Genomic DNA, 27465 nt, shown 5'->3' with positions numbered 1-27465 from the left:
GCATCCGATGAGCAGCAAAATCATTTTGCTGCTCGTCGGATGCTGCCTGAATTGCTGTGCTCTTCCAGCACCACTGATCCAGCTCCTCCAATATTCAGGCAGCAGCAACTGTATCAGGTTTCCAAATTGAAGAAAACTGTCCCTTATTAAGTCAGGGGCATGAGGGATGCTATTGACAGTGAAGCAACAGGGATACAGTTTCAAATCAGGATACTGTGTGACTTGGAGGGAAACTTGCAGGTGCTGGTAGTGCTCCCATACATCTATTGCTTTTGCCCTTTGATGTATTAGAGATTATGGATTTGAGAGGATTCTGGGGAATCCAAGATGGAGGATGGGAAAAATTTCTGGCTGTAACAGCTGCTACTTTTTGAGGTATTTTAGATGCTGGAGGTGATTTCCTCGAATTCCAGGAGCAGCAATTACTGTTTTATATGCTGTTGCATTGTTTTGGAACTTTGGAAAAAAAAATCAAAACAACAGCAGTTTTAGAAGGAAGAACAGACAAACGAAGTGCATGGTGAGGTCAGTGCAGGAGAGAGAGAGAGAGAGAAAAAGAAACTGACACTGCCTTTGCTGTTTGAATTCATGTATCGCTGGACATCGGAGTGCATCTGGGAAAATTAACAAACAGTGAAATTCACAACTGATCTTGGAGGAATTGTTTGGGTGAAGCTCACAGCTCAGAATCAGGTAAGTTAATTGTTTTAAGTGGCCTACAGAAAGTCTGCAGTAGTGAGTAGAGTGGGTTCTTTCTTGGTTATATGTTTTTTGAGATATGTCTCTTGATTAAACTTAAAATCTAAGCCATAACAATTAATCTAACCTGGGGCAGTGTTTTGTAGGAATACGATGGTGTTATTTTCTGGGTCTGTAGATTGTGAATGAGCAAAAAATGGCCTTTAATAGAGTGATATGTGTTTCTTGTCAGATGTGGGAGTTTAAAAAGAGTTTAAGGGTTACTGTGGATTATAACTGCAATAAATGCTGTTGGTTGCGAATCTTATCAGATCAAATAGATCGGTTGGAGAGACAGTTAGAAGAAATGAGGAATTTGCAACAGCAACAGTATGTGATGGATGGCAGTTATAGGAAGGGGGGAAAGCCTCAGATACAGTCATGTAGATGGGTTAAGTCCAGGAAAGGTAAGAGAGTTAGACACCAGTGCAGGTGTATTCTGTGGCTATACCAATTTCAAACAACATGCTGTATTGGAAATGTAGGGGGTGATGGATTCTCAGGGGAACGTAGCGTGAACAGCCAAGTTTCTGGTATTGAGACTGGCTCTAATGCAACGAGGGCTACGCCGGGTTCCAAGAGATCAATAGTGTTAGGGGATTCTATAGTCCGAGGTATAGACAGACATTTCTGTGGCCAGCAGCGAAAATTCAGAATGGTGTGTTGCTTCTCTGGTGCCAGGATCAAGGATGTCTCAGAGAAGGTGCAGAATGTTCTCAAGGGGAAGAGAGACCAGCAGGAGGTCATTGTCCACATTGGAACCAATATAGGAAGGGAAAAGGTTGAGATTCTGAAGGGTGATTACAGAGAGCTAGGCAGGAATTTAAAAAGGAGGTCCTCGAGAGTAGTAATATCTGGAATACTCCTTGTGCTACAAGCTATTGGGGGCAAGAATAGGACGATAGGACAGATGAATTCATGGCTGAGGAGCTGGTGTATGGGAGAAGGATTCACATTTTTGGATCATTGGAATCTCTTTTGGGGAGATGTGACCTGTACAAGAAGGACGGATTGCACCTAAATTGGAAGGGGACTAATATACTGGTAGGGAGATTTGTTAGAGCTGCTCGGGAGGATTTAAAGTAGTAAGGTGGGGGTGGGACCCAGAGAGATAGTGAGGAAAGAGATCAATCTGAGACTGGTACAGTTGAGAACAGAAGCGAGTCAAACAGTCAGGGCAGGCAGGGACAAGGTAGGACTAATAAATTAAACTGCATTTATTTCAATGCAAGGGGCCTAATGGGGAAGGCAGATGAACTCAGGACATGGTTAGGAACATGGGACTGGGATATCATAGCAATTGCAGAAACATGGCTCAGGGATGGGCAGGACTGGCAGTTTAACGTTCCAGGATACAAATGCTACAGGAAGGACAGAAAGGGAGGCAAGAGAGGGTGTGGGAGCAGCATTTTTGATAAGAGATAACATTACAACTGTACTGAGGGAGGATATTTCTGGAAATACATCCAGGGAAGTTATTTGGGTGGGACTGAGAAATAAGAAAGGGATGATCACCTTATTGGGATTGTATTATAGACCGCTTAATAGTTAGAAGGAAATTGAGAAACTTGTAAGGAGATCATAGCTATCTGTAAGAATAATAGGGTGGTTATGGTAGGAGATTTTAACTTTCCAAACATAGACAGGGGCTGCCATCGTGTTAAGGGTTTAGATGGAGAGAAATTTGTTAAGTGTGTACAAGAAAATTTTCTGATTCATTATGTGGATGAACCTACTAGAGAAGGTGCAAAACTTGACCTACTCTTGGGAAATAAGGCAGGGCAGGTGACTGAGGTGTCAGTGGGGGAGCACTTTGGGGCTAGAGACCATAATTCCATTAGATTTAAAATAGTGATGGAAAAGGATAAACCAGATCTAAAAGTTGAAGTTCTAAATTGGAGAAAGGCCAATTTTGATAGTATTAGGCAAGAACTTTCAAAAGCTGATTGGGGGCAGATGTTCACAGGTAAATGGACGGCTGGAAAATGGGAAGCCTTCAGGAATGAGAAAACGAGAATCCAGAGAAAGTATATTCCTGTTCAGATGAAAGGAAAGGCTGGTAGGTATAGGGAATGCTGGATGACTAAAGGAATTGAGGGTTTGGTTAAGAAAAAGAAGGAAGCATATGTCAGGAATAGACAGGATAGATCGAGTGAATCCTTAGAAGAGTATAAAGGAAGTAGGAGTATACTTAAGAGGGAAATAAGGAGGGCAAAAAGGGGACATGAGACAGCTTTGGCAAATAGAATTAAGGACAATCCAAAGAATTTTTACAAATACATTAAGGACAAAAAGGTAACTAGGGAGAGAATAGGGCCCCTCAAAGATCAGCAAAGCGGCCTTTGTGTGGAGCCGCAGAAAACGGGGGAGATCCTAAATGAGTATTTTGCATCAGTATTTACTGCAGAGAAGGATAAGGAAGATATAGAAAGTAGGGAAATAGATGGTGACACCTTGCAAAATGTCCATATTACAGAGAAGGGAGTGCTGGATGTCTTGAAACGCATAAAGGTGGATAAATCCCAAGGACCTGATCAGGTGGACCGTAGACCTCTGTGGGAACCTAGAGAAATGATTGCTCGGCCTCTTGCAGAGATACTTGTATCATTGATAGTCACAGGTGAGGTGCCAGAAGACTAGAGGTTGGCTAACGTGATGCCACTGTTTCAGAAGGGTGGTAAGGACAAGCCAGGCAACTATACACCAGTGAGCCTGACATTGGTAGTGGTCAAGCTGTTGGAGGTAATCCTGAGGGACAGGATGCACATGTATTTGAAAAAGCAAAGACTGATTAAGGATAGTCAACATAGCTTTGTGCGTGGGAAATCATGTCTCACAAACTTGAATGAGTTTTTTGAAGAAGTAACAAAGAGCATTGATGAGGGCAGAGCAGTAGATGTGATCCGTATGGACTTCAGTAAGGCATTCGACAAGGTTCTCCATGGGACACTGATTAGCAAGATTAGATCTCACAGAATACAGGGAAAACTAGCCATTTGGACACAGAACTGGCTCAAAGGTAGAAGACAGAGGATGGTGGTGGAGGATTGTTTTTCAGACTGGAGGCCTGTGACCAGTGGAGTGCCACAAGGATTGGTGCTGGGTCCACCACATTTTGACATTTACATAAATGATTTGGATGTGAGCACAAGAGGTACAGTTAGTAAGTTTGCAGATGACACCAAAATTGGAGGTATAGTGGACAGCGAAGAGGGTTATCTCAGATTACAACAGGATCTGGACTAGATGGGCCAATGGACTGAGAAGTGGCAGATGGAGTTTAATTCAGATAAATGCGAGGTGCTGCATTTTGGGAAAGCAAATCTTAGCAGGACTTATGCACTTAATAGTAAGATTCTAGGGAGTGTTGCTGAACAAAGAGACCTTGGAGTGCAGGTTCATCGCTCCTTGAATGTGGAGTCGCAGGTAGATAGGATAGTGAAGAAACTTAAAAATGTGTTGCTGGAAAAGCGCAGCAGGTCAGGCAGCATCAAAGGAACAGGAGAATCGACATTTCAGGCATAAGCCCTTCTTCAGGAATTGATGTTTCAGGCATAAGCCCTTCTTCAGGACAGGAGAATCGATGTTTTGGGCCTGAAGAAGGGCTTATGCCCAAAACGTCGATTCTCCTGTTCCTTTGATGCTGCCTGACCTGCTGTGCTTTTCCAGCAACACATTTTTAAGCTCTGATCTCCAGCATCTGCAGTCCTCACTTTCTCCTAGTGAAGAAGGCGTTTGGTATGCTTTCCTTTATTGGTCAGAGTATTGAGTACAGGAGTTGGGAGGTCATGTTGCGGCTATACAGGACATTGGTTAGGCCACTGTTTGAATATTGCATGCAATTCTGGTCTCCTTTCTATCGGAAAGATGCTGTGAAACTTGAAAGGGTTCAGAAAAGATTTACAAGGATATTGCCAGAGTTGGAGGATATGAGCTATAGGGAGAGATTGAATAGGCTAGGGTTGTTTTCCCTGGAGTGTCAGAGGCTGAGGGGTGACCTTATAGAGGTTTACAAAATTATGAGGGGCATGGATAGGATAATGCACAAAGTCTTTTCCCTGGGGTGGGGGAGTCTAGAACTAGAGGGCATATGTTTAGGGTGAGAGGGGAAAGATATAAAAGAGACCTAAGGGGCAACATTTTCACTCAGAGGGTGGTACGTGTATGGAATGAGCTGACAGAGGATGTGGTGGAGGCTGGTACAATTGCAACATTTAAAAGGCATCTGGATGGGTATATGAATAGGAAGGGTTTGGAGAGATAGGGGCCAAGTACTGGCAGGTGGGACTAGATTGGGTTGGGATATCTAGTCGGCGAGTGGACTGAAGGGTCTGTTTTCGTGCTGTACAACTCTATGACTCTATAATGAATATCGCATGTGTCTCACACTAAAAGAAGGGGTTTGCTTATCTGCACCTTGTCCCTTAATCAACTCCAGGTCTCCAAATTTCCGCATAAAGGAGATCTGGAATACTGTTCACACTTGTAAGCGAATAGTGTAATTCACACTTTGCTCTGGTTCAAGTCCCACTGGAGAGATTTGAGCACAAACATCAGGTTGATTCTCCAGTGAAGTATTGACAACTTGCTGCACTGTTTGTATAGACCTTTCTCAGATTAGATGGGAAACCTCTCAGGTCCATGCAAAAGATCCCCAGGCACTGTTTGGAAGAAAAACATGGGAGTTCTCCATGAGATCCCGGCCAATATCTTTCCCTTAGCCAACATGACTGAAACATGCTTATTTGGACATTATCATATTGTTGTTTGTGGGAACACAATGTGTGCAAAACTGCCAATGTAGTTCCAACATATCAACAATCTTTTCAAAAACTACCTCATTGGCTTTGGTACATCCTGACGTTGTTATAGGTATGAATGGAAGTTTTTATTTTCTTCTTTGCAGATGTTTGGCTGTGCTATCCTCAAATTATTGCTCACCAGTATGACAGGTCGTAAATTGGAGGGATGAATGTTGACTGACCTATATTTCACAGTGTGCCCGATTCTAGGGTCACTGAGTTGGAATGAGATCAACAAGCTGACCTGTGAACTCTGCTCTGCTCTCCACCAGTGCTGCCAGACCTACTGGGTGTCATCTCGACCTCTTGCTTTCTGATATTTCCAGCCGCAGCAGTATTTTGTTCCTGTGTCACCCTGATTTAAATGTTTTGTAGCTTCTCTTTGGGAGGTTGACGTGAAATGGAAAATGCTGCCACAGTCTGATGGGGCAGGCAGCTGCACTTTAAAATAAATTACTTGTGAGTTGAAGTGTCAATCCACGGTGCCTTCAACATCGACAGTGTTGCCTTCTATATTTAACCTCCAGAGCTGCTGTTTCCCTCAGCAATACTGGGTGCCTGATTTGTGTGGGAATTCCTTACAGTCTATCTATGACTATGATGGGGATCATCATAACAGCAATAATGATAGAGCAAATCCCTCTCCCCATGGCAAGGGGATAATTTGATTTGACTGTGGTCCCTACTGTGCATGCAGACATATTTTCCAAACATCTCTCTGTGGAAATATGAAATAATTTACTGTCATCTCTGTTTATTCAATAACTTGCATTTGTATAGTGCCTTATTCATGTAGGAAAGACTTCCTGGAATGGCAGTAGTGGAGAGGAACTTCAGTTATATGGGGATATTAAACAAGTTGATGTTTATTGTGTACAGTACTGGTCACCACATTACCAGAAGGATGTGGATGCTTTGGAGAGGGTGCAGAAAAAGTTTACCAGGATGTTGCCTGGCATGGGGGATTTTAGCTATTGTGAAAGGTTGGACAGACTGGGTTTCTTTCACTGGAACGCAAGAGGTTGAGGGATGACCTCATGGAAGTCTATAAGATTGTGAATGACATGGATAGAGTGGAAAGTCTGAGGCTTTTTTCCCAGGGTGGAGGGGTCAATTTACTAGGAGACACAGGTTCAAGGTGCAAAGTTGGTGGGCGGGGGGCGGGGGGGGTGGGGAGCTGTTTAAAAGGCAGGCTTTTCACCCAAACGGTGGTGAGTGCTTGGAACATGCTGCCAGAGGAAGTGGTGGAAGCAGATACAATAGCAGCATTCAAGAAACACCTGGATGATTACATGAATAGGAAGGGGTTAAAGATATACAGATCCTGCAAGTGAAGACAGTTTTAATGTGGAAGGGCAAAATGTGTTGATGCACGCTTGAAGAGTTGAAGGGCCTGTTCCTGTGCTCTATTGTTCTTTGTTCTTTATCAGTGCACAGGAAGTCAGGAGATGAAAGACAAATCAGGAAGTACCCAAAACGTTATTTTTATTTCAGATTTCCAACATCTAGAATAATTTAAATCAAGGTGAAAAGATGATTGGATAGAGGTGCCTAAAATCACAAAATTTTGTTTCAGCATAACTAAGGAGAAATTATTAATTTTTGAACCGTGCTGGATTCACCCACAAGGGGAAACATCATCTTAGCATCTACACTGTCGTCCTTTTAAAACCCTCTATGTTCCAATAAGATGAATTAAGATGATGTTGGTGAGCTGCAGCAGATAGATGAAGATTCTTGTGAAGTAATCATATAATGAATGGGTGAAGAGTGAGAAGCCATTGCTAGAGCCATAATGGTATGTGGAAGATTAGAGTGAGGATAGTCCCAGTCATCTTGACAATAGAGGAAAAGCATTGAGAGGAGGCTAATGTGGCTGACCATATCAAAAACTGCAGAATGGTCAATGAAGACAGACAAAATACAAAGTATGACAGCCTAATTCACAGAGGCTGTATGCTATGCAGTAATTATGTTATTGGACAAATATTTCTGGAATAGGAGATCAAATCCAACTTTGGGATTTGAAAAACTTGAAGAGAATTTTGTAAAAGATCTGGAAATACAAATCTGCTATCAGTGAAAGGGAAGTAGTCAGACTGTTGTAAAAGCCGAAACTCTTCACTCATGTCCTTTAGGACTGGAAACTTGCCATCTTTTTGACTCTGATATATATGTGGCTGTAATCCCACACCAATGTGGTTAACTCCTAATTGGCCTCTGAAGCATCCACCAAGCCATTCAGTTTTCAGGACAATTATGGATGAGCAGCACAAATCAATCTGGTCAGTGGCACCCACATTTTAAATTTATTTTTAAAACAGTGAGTGCTTCATCAGTGCTGTGGTAGAGGCTGTGAAACAGATTGGAAAGGTTCATACTTGGAGTTGTCAGTAAGATAGGTTTTGAATTTGGAGAGCGAGGGAAGCAACAACACTTCAAGAGATTGGAGATAGAGCAATAATTTGGAAAGATGAGGGAGGCAAAGGTTTTGTTGTGGAGCGGCTGATGACAACTGTTTTGTAGCAATGAAATGATGATGCTATCTCAGGAAAGGGAATATTAGCCTGTCATAGGCTTGTATTAGCATGCCAACCATCAACCATCATGGATTTGCTGTTTAATAATTCGGTGCAACATTTTCCATTCACTCCTAAAATATCCTGGGTGAAAATGAAAGCTTGATGTTGCTGTTTGCTCAGTGGTCGTCATTCTCTCTTCCTGAAACTGGGAAAATTTTGCTGTCTGCCACTTAATATGCAAAACCTCACAGACGTTTGCCCTTGATATCTATTGCAAAGACATTGCAATTGACCTTAAACCAAATAAGCATGAAATTGAAAAAGCAATACGCTTTTGTTCTGTTCGTCCAAACATTGTGAATAACTGACAGAAAATAGCCAGGGTTCTGCTCCCTGTGAAGTAAACTTCATGACAGAGTGCTTTCACAGGCTATCATACTTTGCTCTTAACATTTGTTTCTATTACATGTTAGAGACAATCTTCGACTATTTGGAGATCCCTTCTGCACATTAATGGCAGCTTTGAGAGAATGCTAATCTGAGATATTGGAAATTCTATTATCTGAAAGCTATTGGATTGAACTTATGTCCCAAAAAGACTTTTGTAAACACGAGATAACTACAACCTTACCTCAGAAGCAACAGTAGAACCTAGTGGGATATGATAATTAATAACCACAGTCTCACACATGTCTTTGATGATTTCTGTAGAAGTATTTAAAAACAGATTTGAGAACTATAATCTACATTCACAATTGGTATTTCAAGAAAACCTGGTAGGTGGAGATATTGTGCAGTAAAAAGTGATTGACTGTCGAAGGACATAAAAAAAAGGAGAACAAGGCATCCAGTACTCATAAACATCAAAACTGAGCTTGCAAGAGGTAGCAAACAAAATCTGTTTGGATTGATGGAGATTACTTAATGCAGGAGTTGTGCCAAGCAAGTGGCAACATGCAAAATGATGCCAATTTATAAAAAGGGTTGCAAGTTTAACAAGGGGAACTGTTGACTTGTCAGCGTGTTATTGGTAGTGGGCGAATTATAGAAGTAATAACAAACATCCTGACAGAATGAATAGTAAAATAGCAGAAGAAACACTGAATTATTAACAATCAGTCAACATGGATTTAGAGCAGTCAGATTATGTTTGATAAGAGCTGCTAAAATTACTGCTATCTTACTTGAAACCAAATTGATATGTTTGGCTGTGGCTCATGTTGTAGCAGTCTGGATCTGAATCAGGATGTTATGGGATCAAGCCTTACATCTGAAATGTCAGCACATAATCAGGCTGAATTTATATGTAGAGTAGAGGAAAAAGCTGCAATAGCTCCCCTTGTTAAATCATTCGATGTCAAAGTAAGCCGACGCCCTGTCTGCCTTCTCAAGTGGATACAAAGTACTCGATTTGCACGATAAAGAGCAGTTTGTAAATCGAGGTGTGCCAAGTAAGAAAGTAGGCAGAGGTGGGTACTGCAGATGCTGAAGATTAAAGTCTAGATTAGAGTGGTGCTGGAAAAGCACAGCAAGTCAGGCAGCATCCGAGTAGCAAGAAAATCGAAAATTTCGGGCAAAAGCCCTTGAAGGGCTGAGCAGAATTGAACTGTAGAATGTGTACACCGCAGAAATCAGGTCAGCGCTGACTCTATTCAGGAGTTAGTCAGTTAGTTCCACTCTTTAATATAAAACAAAGAATTGTAGATGCTGGAAATGTGAAATAAAAACAGAAATTTCTGGAAATACTCAGCAGGACTAGCAGCATCGGTAGAGAAAAAGCAGAGTTAACATTTTGAGTCCGATAACCCTTCTTCAGAATGTACTGCCTTAACAATTCTGAAGTGAGTGTCTTCAGGATCCTAATCATTAGAACTCTTTTTCCTTATGGCACTTTTGATTGTTTTGCTTTAATTTTAAATCACATTAATCTGTGCCCTTTGGTACCTGACCCTTCTGCCATTTGGAACAAATTCTCTTTATCTATTCTGTCGATACTCATTATTTTGAACACCTTAACCAAATCGCCTTAATCTTCTTTTTAAGGTGCACAAAACCAACTATCAAACTAGATGAAGCCTTCAGTCCTAAAGCATCCATGTAAACCTTTTCTGCATCTTCTCTGATGCCTTCACATCCCTTCTGAAGTGTGTGATGCTTAGACTTGGGCACATTACTCCAGTTCAGGTTAAACCAGTGTTTTATAAAGGGTCACGTCACCTTTCTCTCTTTTGTACTCTATGCCTTGATAACATTCAATGATTTATGTACATGTATCCTTCAGTCTCCATTCATTCTGTCCCTGTCCTCTCTTTAGAATTATACCCTTTATTTTATGTAACCTTTTTGATTTTCCACCAAATTATATTACTTCACACTTACTTGCATTAAATTTCATCTCCCAAGTGCCCACTCATTCCATCAGCTTGTCTATGATTTCTTGAAGTTTATTACTGCTCTACCCAATGTTCATATTCTTGACATAAGATGTGTACTGCTTTTTTGTTCTTCTTTATTCTTTCTTCAGATGTGAGCATCACCCACAAGGCCAGCACATATTGCTTTTCAGAAGGTGTTAGTGAGCATCTTCTTGCATCACCACAGTTCATGTGGCATAGATACACCCACAGTAGAACATTGAGGTGGAGCAAGAGGAATGAAGAATTGCAAGTGCACCAATGTCGCTCAACAGACAATAAATCCAACAACTACAGACCAGACCACTTAACCTTGGTGCTGGAAAAGCATTCAGAAGTAAGAAACTGGGACAAAATGTTTGTTGACCATCGCTGTGCGCACCTTAAATTAATTATTTTAGTGATGTGATCTTAACAAACCTTTTCAAAATGATCCATCAAAGACAAAAATCAATAAACACAGCAAAAGGCCATAGAAGGCTGTTGAATGAAATGAAATGCGATTATGAAGCTGTGAAAGACAAACCTGGGACATGCAGAATAAATATTTACGGAGATGTCACTGGAGAGAGATCGGGGGTCTCATTTTGCTGGAGAGGTGAAATCAACTGCAAGGTAGGTGCCATGTGAATGAAACACATCTGGCTTTAGCAGACAGTTTTGTTCCTAATTGCTGACAGTATTTTCCACTAAGACACCAGGCAGACAATTTGTACAAGATAATTTGTGCACTAATTTAAACTTAAACTGCCTTTGAGAACCAGATAACTCGTCCAGGAGGGTGAAATGTGACACCTACATTCTAACAACTTCAGTTACTGGAATTTACATTTAAAACTGAAAGAGCATCCCGTCAAGCCCAGTTTGAATAATAAATGATGAAGTTAATATATTAAACAAATACAGAGCAAAACAAATACTGTAACATTGAGGGATCAATATTGGCCTGGCGGGGGTAACTCTCTATTTTTCTTTGAAAGATTTGCACAAAATCTTTTACATATACCTGAGATGGAAGAAGGAACTTCAGTTTAATGTCTCCATAGAAAGGCAGCTCTTATAAGGGAATCAGTACTGCCCTGGAATGATAACCTTAGTTATGCGTTTGGATCCTGGACTGAGGACATTCTGACCAAGAAACAACAGCATTACCAAATCCTGCTGCTTTCAGAAGGAGGTGGTAGGTCGCAATCTAATTTGAAACAATTATTTTACAAAAAGCTTTTATCTATTCTTGATCGATACATTCTGTGTATTACTTCCTGATTGCAGGAGGCAGATAGTTTACTTCAGTTTTTTCTTTCCCCTGTGAAAATCCCAATTGTTCAACTTGTTTCACTTTAATCTGTGCAATGGATGGATTGAGCTGTCAAAATATCCTTTCAAGCTCTGTCCTGAATGGATTTGCATAGCTGACATTCCGATGCTAAAATAATTGTCTGCCACACACAAAACAGGGTAAATTGTATAATCTTTGTTCAAAAGTCACTTTGTTCCTCCCCTCTAGATTCATGTTCATATTGAAACAACCTTGTAATATATGCATTAAATTTGGTTAAAACATTCTTTTTGCAAACTGCAGCTGATTTTCAAATCTCTTGTACTGGGTTTGAATGTAAAGGAATTACTGTCAAACAAAACACAGATGGAAAAGAATACTACTATTCTTTTTGATGTTTATTAATGACCTAGATTTGGTTATAAGTGACACAGTTTCAAAGTTTGCAAATGACATGGAACACCAATACGCAATAAGCAACGAAGACAATAACAACAGAATTCAGGAGAACATATGCTGGTGACAGATAAAATTAAATGCAAGCAAGTGTGAGGTGATACGCTCTGGTTGGAAGAATGCAGAGAGACAATAAGGTAAATGGTACAACTTTAAAGGGGATGCAGGAAAAGAGACCTGTACACAATTCTTTAACGGTGCTAGCACGGGTTGCAAAAGCAATTACAAATGCATATGGAATTTTTAGAATTATGATTAGAACAAAAAGAAAATGCACGGAAATGTTGCTGAACCTTTGCAAAACACTCGATTCGTTTGGGGACAGCATTTAAGAACATATGAGCTAGAGCAGGTAGACCATATTTGTGTCAGGATTTAGATTGAAGTAGTGCTGGAAAAGCACAGCAGGTGAGGCAGCATCCGAGGAGCAGGAAAATCAACGTTTCGGTCCTATTCTTGATGAAGGGCTTTTGCCCGAAACGTCGATTCTCCTGCTCCTCGGATGCTGCCTGACCTGCTGTGTTTTCCAGCACCACTCTAATGTAGACTCTGGTTTCCAGCATCTGCAGTCCTTGTTTTTACCATATTTGTGTCAGTCAAGTCTGCTCTGTCATTCAATGAGATCATGGCTTATAGTCCAGTTTTCTACCTGCTTCCCATATCATCTGTTTCCCTGAGAGACTAAAAATCTGTCGATCTGAGGAATATCATGCAAGACCTTCAGGTCTATATTTACGCCTTCTAAGAACAGTCTACATGTTTAGTTAATGACAGAGCATCCATAACTTTCTGGTTTAGACAATGTCTTAGATTCCTTTGCTAACAGAAACAACTTCACTAGGTCTATACAGAATCCTTACAGTGCAAAAAGAGGCTACTCAGCCCATTGCATCAGCACCGACACTCCAAAGAGCATCCTACTCAGATCTATAATCCCCATGTGTCCGCATTTCCCATAGCTAACCACTTAGCCTGTACATCTTTAGACTGTGGGAGAAGCCAGAGCACTCGATGGAAAAACCCACATAGACACAGGGAAAATATGCAGACAGACATCCAAGGGTGGAATCGAACCCAGGGTCCCTGACATTGTGAAGCAACAGTGTTAACCACTGAGCCACTGTACCGAACCAAGCCCTACACACTTAGAATGATGTATATTTCAATGAGGTCCCTTCTCACAGAATCACAGAATGAATACAACAAAGAAAGAGGTCATTTGGACCATTGTGACTGTACTGGTCTCCAAATGAGCAATGCACCTAGTGCCACTCCCTCACCTTGACCCTCTTACCCTGCACATTCTTCTATTTCAGAAGATTACGTACCAAAATGCAACAACATAGCCTCATTTTCCCACATTATATTCCAGAGAATATAAGCCCATAGGGCATAGGAGCTGAAGTAGGCCCTTCAGACCTTCGAGTCTGAGCAAGGGTTATACCTGAAACATTGACCTCCTGCTTTTCTACCAGCATCTGCAGGTTTTATTTTGTCTCTAATCAAGTCTGCTCTCCCATTTAGCTAAATTATAAATGAGCTGATAATGCTTGGAAATAAAGAAAAGAACTGCAGATGCTGGAGATCTCAAGGAAACAAATGAAATTGCTTTGGAAAGCCAGCAGATCTGGCAACAACTGTGAAGAGAAATCAGAGTTACTGTTTTGAGTCCTGTGACCCGTCTTCAGAACTAGAAGTAGCGACAAAAGTTTAAGATTTATGATGATAATGAGGTGAGGAGGGATGAAGCTGAGGGGGATGGAGTGAACAGACAGGTTTAGAGGTATCCCAGAGAGAGAGAGAGAGAAAGAGGGGAAGGAGAGAGAAAGAAAGAGAGAGAGAAAGAGAGAGAGAGGGTGCTGGGATTGGTGGAGGGTGGGGTGGGGAGGAGAGAGAGAGAGACAGAGAGGTAAAAGAGGTTATAAAGGGAAAAAAGGCACAGCATCTTCACTGCTCTCCACTAAATTTAGAATCATCTCTTCTGGTTGGTACATATTAGAAATAATCACACTTTAGGTTCAGGGAGCCGCGGGTTCTTTGTTAAATTCTGACTTGTCATGTTGCCTGATCAGAAGATCGAGACATAAATTTCACTCCTCATTGCTGCCACAAATATCATCCTCTGGAATGCTTACACAAAATGATGCATTCTGAACTAATGATAGGCAATAAAGGAAAGATAAAGTCACCATAGTCCCAGCGGACCATAGGGCTTCTCTCTCTCATTAAATGCAATGCAACAATATTAACCAACAGTGAGCCTAGTCAAATCTCTGCAAAAGGATGCTGTCACCTTTAATTATTTCATCCATCTGTAAACAGGATTCCAAATAATGGGGAACAGCAGGCTAGCCCTAACCCCATACTGCCAATTGTGACTGTGGATGTAGGTATGAGGATCCTTGCGATTGGGAAGTGATCAACTCCTGTGATGCTTCACCCACTTGATCCCCTTTGTGGGCTTGTTTTTTTCTACTGAATGCTTGTTATCGGGAAAGGGGGGGTTGCGTGGATAAGGTGGTGGGGGTGGGTCTGGATGGGTTGCACTTCGGAGAGTAGCTGCATAGCCAATCAGCTGAATGGCCTCTATCTACACTGTAGGGATTCTATGAGTAAATGGCTCATAGGTTTGTGAGAATTTGAGTCCTGACAGTGAAAAGCTCAGAGTTAAAAATTGATGGGAGCATGAAGCATCGAAGATTTATCAGTTTATTTCAGCTATTGCTTATAGCTGAATACCTGGTATCCATTAAAGTTGATGTTCCTCGTGGTGCCAAATTTCCAGGAAATAATGGACCCTGTATTTCCATGTGGTTTGACCTCATTGACTGCTGTAACATAATATGGTGAATGCCAGAGAAATAGCCTTCACGAATGTGGCAGAGAATCCCGTTCAGCAATGCTCATAGTCTTGTTCATTTACCACAATTTACACGTTATGGCTGGTACTCATCCTGAAGCCCAGAAGGATTGTATCGTGGTCACTCCATCAAATGCTTTTGGTCGGTTAGGATGAGATCATCTGGATTATTAACAAATTCAGAAATCGCTAGAAAAACTCAGCAGGTCTGATGAAGAGTCACTGGACCCAAAATTTTGATTCTGCTTTCTATCCACAGATACAGCCAGACCTACTGAATTTATCTAACTATTTCTGATTTTGTTTCTGATTTCCAGCATCCACAGTTCTTTGTTTTTTACCATCTAATTTATTCTCTGTGGGTTTCCCTCAATATATGACATAAACAATGTGCAGGAATAAGATGGTTTATAATCTCAGAAAAAACCCAGAGATGCCTAATTACACAACTAATCCTTGTGGATTAATATTTCATCCCTCGTCCAGTACCTCACAATGTCATAGAATAAAATTCCCTTGAACATGACCACAACTGTTGCAAAATTGGGAGAGGTCGTAAGAAAGGCAAATATGTGGAATGGAAATGCTTCATATTTGGACTGAGTTGAATTCAATAGAAAATTTCCTTTGTTTACTTTGTGTTATGAACACTACAGCATGAGGAAATTGTCTGTTCATAATTTCTGGCAAACCAGAGGGCGGCAGCGTGGCTCAGTGGTTAGCACTGCTACCTCATAGCACCAGGAACCCAGATTTGATTCCAGCTTGGGCGACTGTCTGTGTGGACTTTGAACGTTCTCCCTGTGTCGGCATGGGTTTTCTCCGGGTGCTCCGGTTTCCTCCCACAATCCAAAGATGTGCAGTTTAGGTGAATTGGCCATGTTAAATTGCCCATTGTGTTCAGGATATGTAGGTTAGGTGCATTAGTCATGGATAAATATAGTATAGTAGAATAAGGGTCTAGGTGGATTACTCTTCAAAGGGTCGGTGTGAACTTGTTGAGCTGAAGGGCCTGTTTCCACACTGTAGGGATTCTCTGATTCTAATTACGTGACGACCTGAAAGACTTAGCCAAAAATAGCAAGCAAAGAAACATATCCTGCACTCTTTACAATGTCACCCAAACATGATTCTGTGAATGTTGGAACCAAAGAAAACGTTGCATTTCTGACAGGGCAGATTAGAGTCAACTTTACCAACATCTACAAGATGCCGACAATGAGAAACATAGGAAATAGTTCTCCTCAGCACTGACATTCTTCAACTTGATAAGCACAAATTCAACAAAAAGATTTTATATTCAAAGTGAAAAAGTGTAAATCTGACAGTTAATTAAAAGAACAAGCCAGTACTGTACCTTTCTCTGCAAAAGGATGCTGTCACCTTTAATTATTTCATCCATCAGCAAACAGGATTCTAAATAATGGGAAACAGTAAGCTAGCCCTAACCCCATACTATCAAATCATAGCAATTAGAAAAAAAAGATCCAGAAGTTATTTACCTTTTGAAACACCAAGCAATCATGAAGAACAAATACATCACAGGAATAGAATTTTAAGCCATTAATATAATCATTTGAGAAATTCCTAGCATTGGCTGCAAGGTAAGGGCAGCATGGTGGCACAGTGGTTAGCACTGCTGCCTCATAGCGCCAGAGACCTGGGTTCAATTCCCGCCTCAGGCAACTGTCTGTGTGGGGTTTTCACATTCTCCCCGTCTCTGCGTGAGTTTGCTCCGGTTTCCTCCCACAGTCCAAAGATGTGCAGGTTAGGTGAATTGGTCATGCTAAATTGCCCATAGTGTTAGGTGGAGGGATAAATGTAGGGGAATGCGTATGGGTGGGTTGCTCTTTGCAGGGTCGGTGTGGACTTGTTGGGCCGAAGGGCCTGTTTCCACACTGTAAGTAATCTAATCTAAAAAGAACAATGAGAAAAGCAGTATATTACCCACCTCATCTAAGGGGGCCCATCATACAAGTGGTTTCACTCACTGTATAATTGAGATCCATGTGGACTCTTATTTACACAATTGTATGTCTCTTACATTACCACTCAGAAATAGTGAGGGATGAGGCAATATATGCTCCCTGTACTACACTGTGGAGGAAAGGTTTATTCTGAAAACTGGCCTGAAAAGTTTGTGTAAGGCATCTATCTGTAGCAATGATTCAGTAGGGAGGCATGCTCACAGGGAAATTGTGGGTCTAGATTTCTCTAAGCTGGATCTGCAATTATGTTTTAACTAGATATGTTCTAGAAAAAGAATGAAAGACTCACAATTAGAAAGCAGCTTTTATGCTCTCGAATTGTTCCAAAATGCTTCACTATCAATTAAATGCTCTTGAAGTTTTGCCCCTGTTGCGATATTTATATATTATCAATTCAGGCTGTGGTCAGTATCTTTGAAATTGTAGCGATTGTTTTAAAAGAAACCCCTGAATGATAGATGAATTGTAGTTACACTATTGTAACTCCAGCTTTATCATTCTCCACTGTAACACGAGCTTTGAAAAAGCAAAGATAAAATAATAGAGCCATACTTAAGCACACAGTCAATACAGATCAAGGTCACTGATTTGCAGTTTCATTGCAAATATGCACATATTTCCGCAAATGATGCACTTGAATTCTACTAAATGTTCCATAAGATTGCATTATATAATCACAATTTAATACATAATTAACGTTATTCAAGCAGTCTGAAAATATTACTTGCAATAAGAGAAGCTGACTCATAGTGAGCCACATTACATGGGATTTGATGGAGTTAAAACAAGGGATAACAAGAGACAGTGTAAGTCTATTACATAACTTCCAGCTTTACAAGGTCTCTGCCTACGCCTCCCAATGTCTTTGAAGCCCCTCCATCTTGCTCGGTTCTTGCTGGCAGGTATTAGTATTGGTGGGTCATCTACTTTCACTAGGGAGAGGTGGTGGCTTCATTGGTAATGTCATTGGATTACGAACTTCTGACCTCTGAACATGTGTTCATAATTCTACCCATGGCAATGAGTGAAATTTAAAACAGTGAATAATTTCATTTAATGATGACCTCAAAATAGTTGACTTAAAAACCATTCTAGTTCTCTAATGTCCTTTAGGGAAAGAAATCTGCCCTCCTCACCCGGTCTAGCCTACAAATGGCTTCAGACCCCCAACAATAATGTGGTCGACCTTAAATTACCCTCGAAAATTGGCAAGCTACGATGGAACGTGCAACAAATGCTGGCCATGCCAGTGCTACCCACAACCCATCAATGAATAAAATATACCTGATTTCATTCGACTATTTGACACAACCATCACTTGGTGTCAGCAGTGAATTTTTGAGGCATTTTTCCTGGAGTTAAGCAAGCTCTCAAGTGATGCATTCATCACTCCTGGACAGGCATCTGGTAAACAATCTGTAAGTGTCTCATAGGTTGCAAATGCATTGATGAATGATAAGGGGAGAGAGATCATTGCCCTTTCAAAGGTGCTCATTGCAGCTTCAATTTATAATATTTTCAGACGCACAGCTCTGCTTTAGCATTTTATCCTGCACTAATAATAAATGGCCCACGTACTCCTTTATGATGCAATCCATCTGAAATTCTTCAACCAAAAGGTACCTATGTATTAAAGACCATAAGACCATAAGATATTGGAGCAGATATCAGATACCATTCAACCCATCGAATCGGCTCTGCTATTCAAAAATGGCTCATTTGTTTCTCAATCCCATTTTCCTGGCTTCTCCTGTAACCTTTGATCCCCTTCCTGATCAAGAAGCTATCTTGGGTGGCACAGTGGCGTGCACTGCTGCTTCACAGTGCCAGAGACCCGGGTTCAATTCCTACCTCAGGCAACTGTCTGTGTGGAGTTTGCACATTCTGCCCATGTCTGCGTGGGTTTCCTCCCACAGTCCAAAAATGTGCAAGTTAGGTGAATTGGCCATGCTAAATTGCCCGCAGTGTTAGGTGAAGGGGTAAATGTAGGGGAATGGATCTGGGTGGGTTGCTCTTTGGAGGGTCGGTGTGGATTTGTTGGGCCGAAGGCCCTGTTTCCACACTGCAATCTATCTAATCCAATCTATCTATTTCTGTCTTAATGACACAAAATGACTTGGCCTCTACAGCCTGATGATGCAATGGAGTTCTACAGATTTAAAATCCTCTGGCTGAAGAAATTCCTCCTCATCTCAGTTCTAAAGGGTCATCCCTTCACTCTGAGGCTGTGCCCACAGGTCCTAGTCTGTTTTATTAGTGGAAACATCCTCTCCATGTCTACTCTATCTAGGCCACTCAGTATTCTGTGATCTTCAATGAGATCCCCTCCTCATCCTTCTAAACTCCATCAAATACAGACCCAGAGTCCTCAACTGATCTTCAAGTCCTTCAGTCTCAGGATCATTCTTGTGAACCTCCCCTGGATCCCCTTCAAGGCCAGCACATCCTTCCTTAGATGCAGGGCCCTAATTGCTCACAATATTTGAAATGTGGTATGACGAGAGCCTTACGACAGTCTCAGCTGTTTAGGATGGAAGATGAATACCCTCCCATTCTTCATGAAACACCCAGAATCTAGTAAAGTTACACGAGGAACAGTAGATAATTAAAAATAAAAACAGAAATTGCTGGAAAAGCTCAGCAGGTCTGTCAACATCTGTGGAGAGAAATCAGAGTTAACGTTATGGGTTGAGTGACCCTTCCTCAGAACACGGATGCTGCCAGACCTGCTGGGCTTTTCTAGCAATTTCTGCTTTTGTTTATGATTTACAGCATCCCCACAGTTCTTTCGGGTTTTCTTGATTTTCTTCTGATGAGCTATGATTGACTCCAGCATATAAAGCTTCAGATCCACAAAGAGTTAAAGACCTGCAAAGAGTCTATCCCTTCCATGCTAGCTGTTTGGTAAAAGGATCCAAGGTTCATGACACTACACTGCCCACACTGAGTCTCCTTACAATTTTTCAGAGTTTGCAAATGTTACCAGTAGATAAAGATATTAAACTTTGTTCTGTGAAGATCCTCTGTTTTTACATCCATTGGTGCAATGGTGTGATTATAATTACTGACACACATGGGCATGCTCAGTAATACCAGAAATTGATTTCACACTCTGATTTCGCAGTAGCTAAATTCTACAGGGGGTGGGGTGCAGGGATATAATATGATTTCACCGGGCAGGTAGCCTTAACAAGGACTTCAAGGTTCCTGAGTGAAAGGGAGTCCCAGACGCTAGAACTGCTGGCCATTCTGATTGACTGGCAACTAGGAACCTTAGAAGCACCATTACTCAGTAGTGGGTATTGCTGGGACAGCGAGCAGTTCCAGAAGGAATATTATATTGACTGGAACCAGGTAGGTCCCAGGCTTTTAGGACAAGGAGAGATTGGAAAAGGGTGGCACGGTGGCACAGTGGTTAGCACTGCTGCCTCACAGCGCCAGAGACCCGGGTTCGCACTGCTGCCTCACAGCGCCAGAGACCCGGGTTCAATTCCCGCCTCAGGCGTGTGTGTGGAGTTTGCACGTTCTCCTTGTGTCTGCGTGGGTTTCCTCCAGGTGCTCCGGTTTCCTCCCACAGTCCAAAAAATGTGCAGGTCAGGTGAATTGGCCATGCTAAATTGCCCGTAGTGTTAGGTAAGGGGTAAATGTAGAGGTATGGGTGGTTGCGCTTCGGCGGGTCGGTGTGGACTTGTTGGGCCGAAAGGGCCTGTTTCCACACTGTAATGTAATCTAATCAAATGGGCGCTAAGCCGTGATGGTTCACTGAAATGAAGTTACAAACTTCAATTGTGAGCCTCTCCAGGCTTGTTAAAGACTTTAATCGGCAGTGGGTATGCTTCCCATTCCCTCAGAAATCCCCATCCTCACTAGCCCTTTGAAAATTGTGAACTCTGTGGTGGTGTCAAGATCCTGAACTGACTTCCCAGATTGTGATTTTCAATCTCCTTCCACCCTGTTTAAATCCAGTTGGAGGAGCATCAGAGTGAGACCAGGCCCATTGCTTCAGCTCAGACACAGCGGTTGTGGGAGCGGCAGCGACACTGAAGGTGGTCCGTAACCGAGATCCCAACTGATGTCAAACAGGGAATGGAGGAGTACAAGAGGTAACAAGAGAAAGAGGGAAAGATGAACACCATTGCAGCAAAATCTTACATTATACTCAGTGTTCCAACATGGCACTGAAGCATTGACATTCTGTGTTTTACATGTGAGGGAACAGTTTTCACTGTATTTTTATATCCATGTGACAATAAATCTAAATCTAAATCTATTTTTGTATGTACTCCTCGTTTTGAACAGTATTAAGTGACTTCACTCCAAATAGCTTGTGATCAGTAATTTAGTGTCATAGAGATGGAAAGCAAACAAACAGACCATTCGGCCCAACCCATCCATACCCACCAGCTGTCATAAATTAACCTAGCCCCATTTGCTATCATTTGGCCCATATCCCTCCAAACCCTTCCTATTCATATACCCATCCAGATGCCTTTTAAATGTTGTAATTGTATCCACCTCCACCACTTCCTCTAGCAACTCATTCCATACACACATCACCCTCTGTGTGAAAACGTTGCCCCTTAGGTTCCTTTTAAATCTTTCCCCTCTCACCTTAAACCTATGCCCTCTAGTTTTGCTCCCCCCCCACCATCGCCACACACACCTGGGAAAAAGACCTTGATGGAGGGCTTTTGCCCAAAACGTCGATTTTCCTGCTCCTCGGATGCCGCCTGCTGTGCTTTTCCAGCACCACACTCTTGACTTTAATCTCCAGCATCTGCAGTATTCACTTTCACCGGGGAAAAAGACCTTGTCTATTTATCCCATCCATGCCCCTCATTATTTTATATACTTCTGTAAGGTCACCCCTTAACCTTCAATGTTCCAGGGAAAGCAGCCCAAGCTTATTCAGCCTCTCCCTATAGCTCAAACCCTCCAACCCTGGCTACATCCTTGTAAATCCTTTCTGAACCCTTTCAATTTCACAAATTTGCCCCAGCATCTGAGGGCTAATGGAAGAAAATGATTGGACAGTAAATAGATTGGCACTGATTTCTGAAAGTGATGTCTATCGGTAATCGAGGAGGAGGGGAAGTGAGGGGGATTGGGACAAACACTAATGCTGCTGCAATGGGAATATTTTTCTAAAATTGGGAAACAGGATTTTAGACAAGAAAACAAACAAGATACAGCCAAACAAGAGCAGAAAATACAACCTGGCTCTTGTGTCTGAAATGTAAAAATAAATAGGTATCCATTCCTCAGTCAAACAAAAATAATTCTACACCCTGCATTTCAGTACATAACGTAACATATGCACTGAATTAGGGGCTGACCATTAAGTGTACTTATTAATGGGCCCTGTGATACCAAATTAGGAAGTATTTAATACAACTACCAAACGCGCCAGCACTTGACATCCTGGTAGCGTACAGAAGGCACAGATGGGAGTTTGACAATTTTTCATTGCTTGTTCCATTTCACAGAATTCAACACATCTGGTATTCAGTAGAAAGCATCTTTGCACTAATTTGTTTGTCACTGTATATTGAAACTACTATCTGTCATCTTGTCATTTTTTTTGTTGTCCCGAGCTCTATGAAGACATGGCAAGTCACAAGCTTCAGTTGTTGCCCCCCTTGGGATTCAGTTGTGCAAAGTGCCACCTGTTCCAAAGCCACAGCAAATTCTGGGCCACTGCAGATGCTGGCAGATGAAAGCACGAGTCAGCATTCTTTATGCAGCTGCGAGGACTATACACTCTACAACATCAAGCTCTGGCATGGCTATTGTTTCCTTTAGGGCATTCATTAATAATGCAAACTAACACAGTAGCTACATCATTTATTTATATGCTGTTAAACACTGCTGCTTTATTTTTATAAACTATATGTATGATTATCGTAATAAAAGTCTGGCTCAAGTCCCTTTAGATGCAGTTCCCACCAGGCTGCATAATTATTATTATAAGCCATTTATCTGCAGGCTGTATTTAATGACAAAGATGCTAAGGCTCTGTATGTGTATTCATGTTTTGTCTTCTGAGAGTTTTCTTTTATAAGTTCTTTACTTTATTATATTTTCTGCATCAGAGCAGTGAGGACACTTTGAAATGCTCAAATTCTGAAGAAGAGTCATACCAGATTCAGCATGTTAATTGTTAATACTATTTTTCTCCCTCCATAGGTGCTGTAAGACCTGCTTGGTTTCTCAATGTTTACAGCACAAGTCTTCTTCTTCATAGGCAGTTCCTTTGCATCAAGGGGGAGTTTTGTCCACTCCAGTGCTATGGGTGTTGAGGTGACAAAGTAGCTGGCTGCTGGATCTGTAAACTTTCTCACAGGGCGGTGAGAGGTGCTTGTTGGAGTGGACAAGAAGGATGTTCAGGTTTTCGTACGTCCCCTTCTGCTGTTTGTGTTTTTCTCTCACCTGGGCCAGTCAAAGGCACTCAAAATGGTCTCCAGTTTGGGTGATCGTATGCTAGAGATTTCAAAGAGTTGGTGGAGTTACCTTCAGGGAGGCTCTGAAGAACATTTCCTCTGGTAACTGCTTGCCATGATGAAGTTCAGATGAGACAGCTTACTTTGGAAGTTTTGTGTCAGGCATACAGATGATGTGGCTCACTGAACCCAGCTGATTGGCCATAACCAGTGACTCAAAGCTGGGCTCATGGGGCGCTCATCCTGTTTAGCGGATTTGCACGATTTTGCAGAGGCATTCATGGTGATATGTCTCAAGATGTTTGCAATGTCTGCTGTACATTGTCTACTTGTATACCAGCATACAAGTGAGCTGGTAACACTGCTACTTTGTAGACCATGAACTTGGTGTTGGGTTTGAAATCTTTGTCATCAAACACTTTTTTTGGTTACTGCCAAGTTCTGTACTAGCACACTAAAGCCAATGTTGATTTGCCTCATCAATGTCAGCCTTCACTGATGAGAGGTTCCCAGCATATGGGAATGATCCACATTTTATATTTCAAACATACTTCCATGGCTGTAAAATGTTTTGAGGTGTATGAGAATTATCTTACAAAATGTGATATAAATGCAAAAGCTGTTTAAATTACTTCATTGTCTTTTTTCTGTTGCAGGATCAAAGTGTTGGAACTCTCTCCCGAACAGCATGTTGGAAATAGCCATATATACTAATTTACAACAAAGGTTCAAGGACAGCTCAAAGAGTCATACAGCACAAAAACAGACCTTCACTCCAACTCGTCCATGCCGACCAGATTTAACCTAAACTAGTTCCATTTGCCAGCATTTGGCCCATATCCCTCTGAACCTTTTTTTTATTCTTGTGCCTGTCCAAATGTCTTTTAAACATTGTAACCTGCATCTACCTCTTTCTCTGGCAGTTTATTCCATATTTCCACCAACCTTTTTCCTTTAGTTTTGAATTCCCCTATCCAAAAGAAAGACCTTAGTTATTCACCTTATCTATGTCCTTCATGATTTAATAAACTTTGATAATGCCACCCCTCAACCTCCTATGCTCCAGGGAAAGAAAGTCCCAATCTATACAGGCTGTCTCAAAACTCAAACCCTCCAGTCCAGTTAACATCCTTGTAAATCTTTTCTGCACCCTCTCCAACTTAATAATATCCTTCCTACAGTTGGGAAACCAGAACTGTATGCACAGTACTCCCAAAGGATAAATAGTACTGGGATGCTGACCTTGTCAGTTAATTACACACCCCAAGACTAAATTTTAAAAAGTTGTCTTTTTTTTAATCAACAGTGTTTCTCTACAAAAAAAAACTGCTTTAAAAGCTTTGGAAAAAGTTCTGGAGATTTCAAATTTTAATGATTAAAATGTGAGACTTGAAATAAATGGTTCAGACTAAAGCTTTTTGTTCAGGAACCTGTCAATCACAACCAGCCTCCCCTATTCACCCTGATATGGAGACCCCTTCACTACTCAGGCTCTCTAAAGGTCAAGGACATGAACGTCTCGAGGATCAGCGAAAGCACTCTTCGGTGAAAAGTGGTTTCAATAGGTAATGGTCAAAGAGAGAAGTCTAACAGATTGCAGGACCGGTCAGGACACACAAATGGGTATCAAGATGAAGTACCCTTATTACTGTAATAAGTATCTTTTGTGATATTGCTTTATTCTGTTTTTCTGCTATTTGAAGGAAATCTGTTAATATGAAATCGATAAATTTCTCCCTTAAATTGCTAGAGTTATTGCATTCAGTGATATTTGAATTTCATGTACAACAATAAATGCATTCACAAAGTACCTTGAACACAGTAAATTATCTCAAAGCACTTTACAGGAGTGTAAACAGACTAAAGGAACTGATACTGACCTCAACGAAGAGGCGTTAAGACAGCTGACGAAAAGGAGTGAGATTTTAAAGTTTATCTTAAAAGACATGATGGTGAGATGAAAAGGCCAAAGATTTTGGAACGGAATTCCACAGGTACTGATATCACACATTGTAATTACAAGGTGGAGTATCCAGGGATAAGGATGGACGGAAGAGCAAAAACCACCCAGGGTGTGACTCAGTGAGTTTTGCTCGTGTATGTATGTTTAGATGTTGGGTTAATCTGTGATGGTCCATCACACCCCCATGATTGAAATACTCATTGCCACTTACTGTCTCGGCTCACATGTGAAGAGTTGAACTCAGTTCGGTGAGGGACTGGAGGCCTGGTGCTGCAATGGAACCATACCCCGGCATGTGTCACTGTCTTCAGAACAGGAGGAGGAGAACAAACTGGAGGAAGAGAAAGGAGTGGGAGAATGTGTCAGCTTGGCTCATTTGGTCGCAGAGTCTGTCACCTCCTCCCTCCACCACACCACTGCCCTCTCCCAAAGGCCATGCATTGACACAGCGAGCTAGGTATCAAGGACAGGCTACATTGCAGGAGCATCATTGCAAACTTTAGACTGCGATTCTGTTTGTAAATTCAGGGGAGTGTCAATGATTGCATTTCCCTGTTGATGGGTTCCCATTCTGGAGTCTGGGTAGACATTTCATCTGTCCCTTGCTGTTTGTGAAACATTACTGATACAGCCATCTACAGTCACGCAATAAGCAGAGCTTGGGTAACAATCAGTGGTAAGAAGACTCCCTCCAGTCTTTAGTTCCAGTGGCCAAAGTAATTTCATCCTGTTCCAGTTTCTGAGGAGTTTGAAAGACGCGATCAGGTGCTGTGTAAATGCAGGTATGTGTACATTTCTTCCAATCAACAGTATTAATGCTTAACTGTGCATTCTATTATTCATACTGCAGCTTGAAGTGGAATTACAGATGTGGCTTCTTTCAAATAAAGACACCTTCAGTATAAAACCGACCAAAGTTAGTGGCAATGCAAATAGCTGCTCTGAAGCAGATCACTGGGTCAGAACAAAGCAAAAATGAGCGATTCCTGCATTGTAGAAAGAGAAAACTTGGGATTGATGCCATGCACCCTCTATTAGAGGAGGTTCTGCTCAGAGAGAAAGAGAGAGAGAGGACAAGAATGACAACAGGGCTGAAAACTTCAGAGTGAATATCCCAGCGTTCATCTCATGGCTGGTGCATCAAGAGGAGAGTGCCTCATTTTCCATTACCCAGTGGGTATCTGGGTTACAATGAGTGCAACTTGGGCCCTGTTCCAGGCATCAGGGCCAGCCTGCCATTCAGTCGAGGGAGCTGCTGCATTCCTTACCAGTAGAAAAGTGTTAGTTGAGCCAATTTGTGTTCAAAACTCAAATTTGTGGAGAATGGTCAGATTTAAACAATTTTCCAGAGTACAAGTGAGGATGATAACAGTAAAACACAATGAATCGAGGGGGCAATTCAAATAAAGCTCAGCTGTATCTGTCATTACCGGGAGCATAAGCAGATCTGATAATTGATCTCGGCACATCCCTTCTCCCACCTGTAGGAGTTCCTTCTCTCTCTCTCTCTCTCTTTCTTTCTTATTCTCTCTTCCCTCTCTCTTTCTCATTTTCTCTTCCCCTCTATCTTTCACATCACGCCCATTGTAGGTCAAGGTTTAAATGCAGGGTTATTTATCCTTTGCTGGAGTAGGATTTCTAGAATAAATAGAGTCTTAGAGTCATAGAGATGTACAGCATGGAAACAGACCCATCGGTCCAACCTGTCCATGCCGACCAGATATCCCAAACCAATCTAGTCCCACCTGCCAGCACACGGCCCAGCTCCCTCCAAACCCTTCCTGTTCATATACCCATCCAAATGCCTCTTAAATGTTGCAATTGTACCAACCTCCACTACATCCTCTGGCAGCTCATTCCATACACGTACCACCATCTCACCCTAAACCTATGCCCTCTAGTTCTGGACTCCCCAACCCCAGGGAAAAGACTTTGTCTATTTATCCTATTCATGCCCCTCATAATTTTGTAAACCTCTATAAGGTCAGCCCTCAGCCTCCGAC

General features: G+C 41.7%; 1 protein-coding gene across 2 annotated transcripts in view; it reads right to left on the bottom strand.

The window, feature by feature from the left end:
• adarb2 (adenosine deaminase RNA specific B2 (inactive)) overlaps window positions 1–27465 on the bottom strand; it is a 736380-nt gene that overhangs the window by 421421 nt on the left and 287494 nt on the right. The window contains exon 2 of one of the 2 annotated variants that reach the window (XM_043690659.1): window positions 25674–25793. The exons of the other annotated variant lie outside the window; for it this stretch is intronic. Within the exon in view, the coding sequence (XP_043546594.1) occupies window positions 25674–25793 (120 nt within the window). The remainder of the gene's footprint in view (window positions 1–25673; window positions 25794–27465) is intronic. 2 annotated transcript variants of the gene reach the window in all.

This window comes from Chiloscyllium plagiosum, chromosome 5 (assembly GCF_004010195.1).
Source record: "Chiloscyllium plagiosum isolate BGI_BamShark_2017 chromosome 5, ASM401019v2, whole genome shotgun sequence".
NCBI classification, from domain to species: Eukaryota; Metazoa; Chordata; class Chondrichthyes; order Orectolobiformes; family Hemiscylliidae; genus Chiloscyllium; species Chiloscyllium plagiosum.
This window is presented reverse-complemented; position numbering and strand designations above follow the sequence as displayed.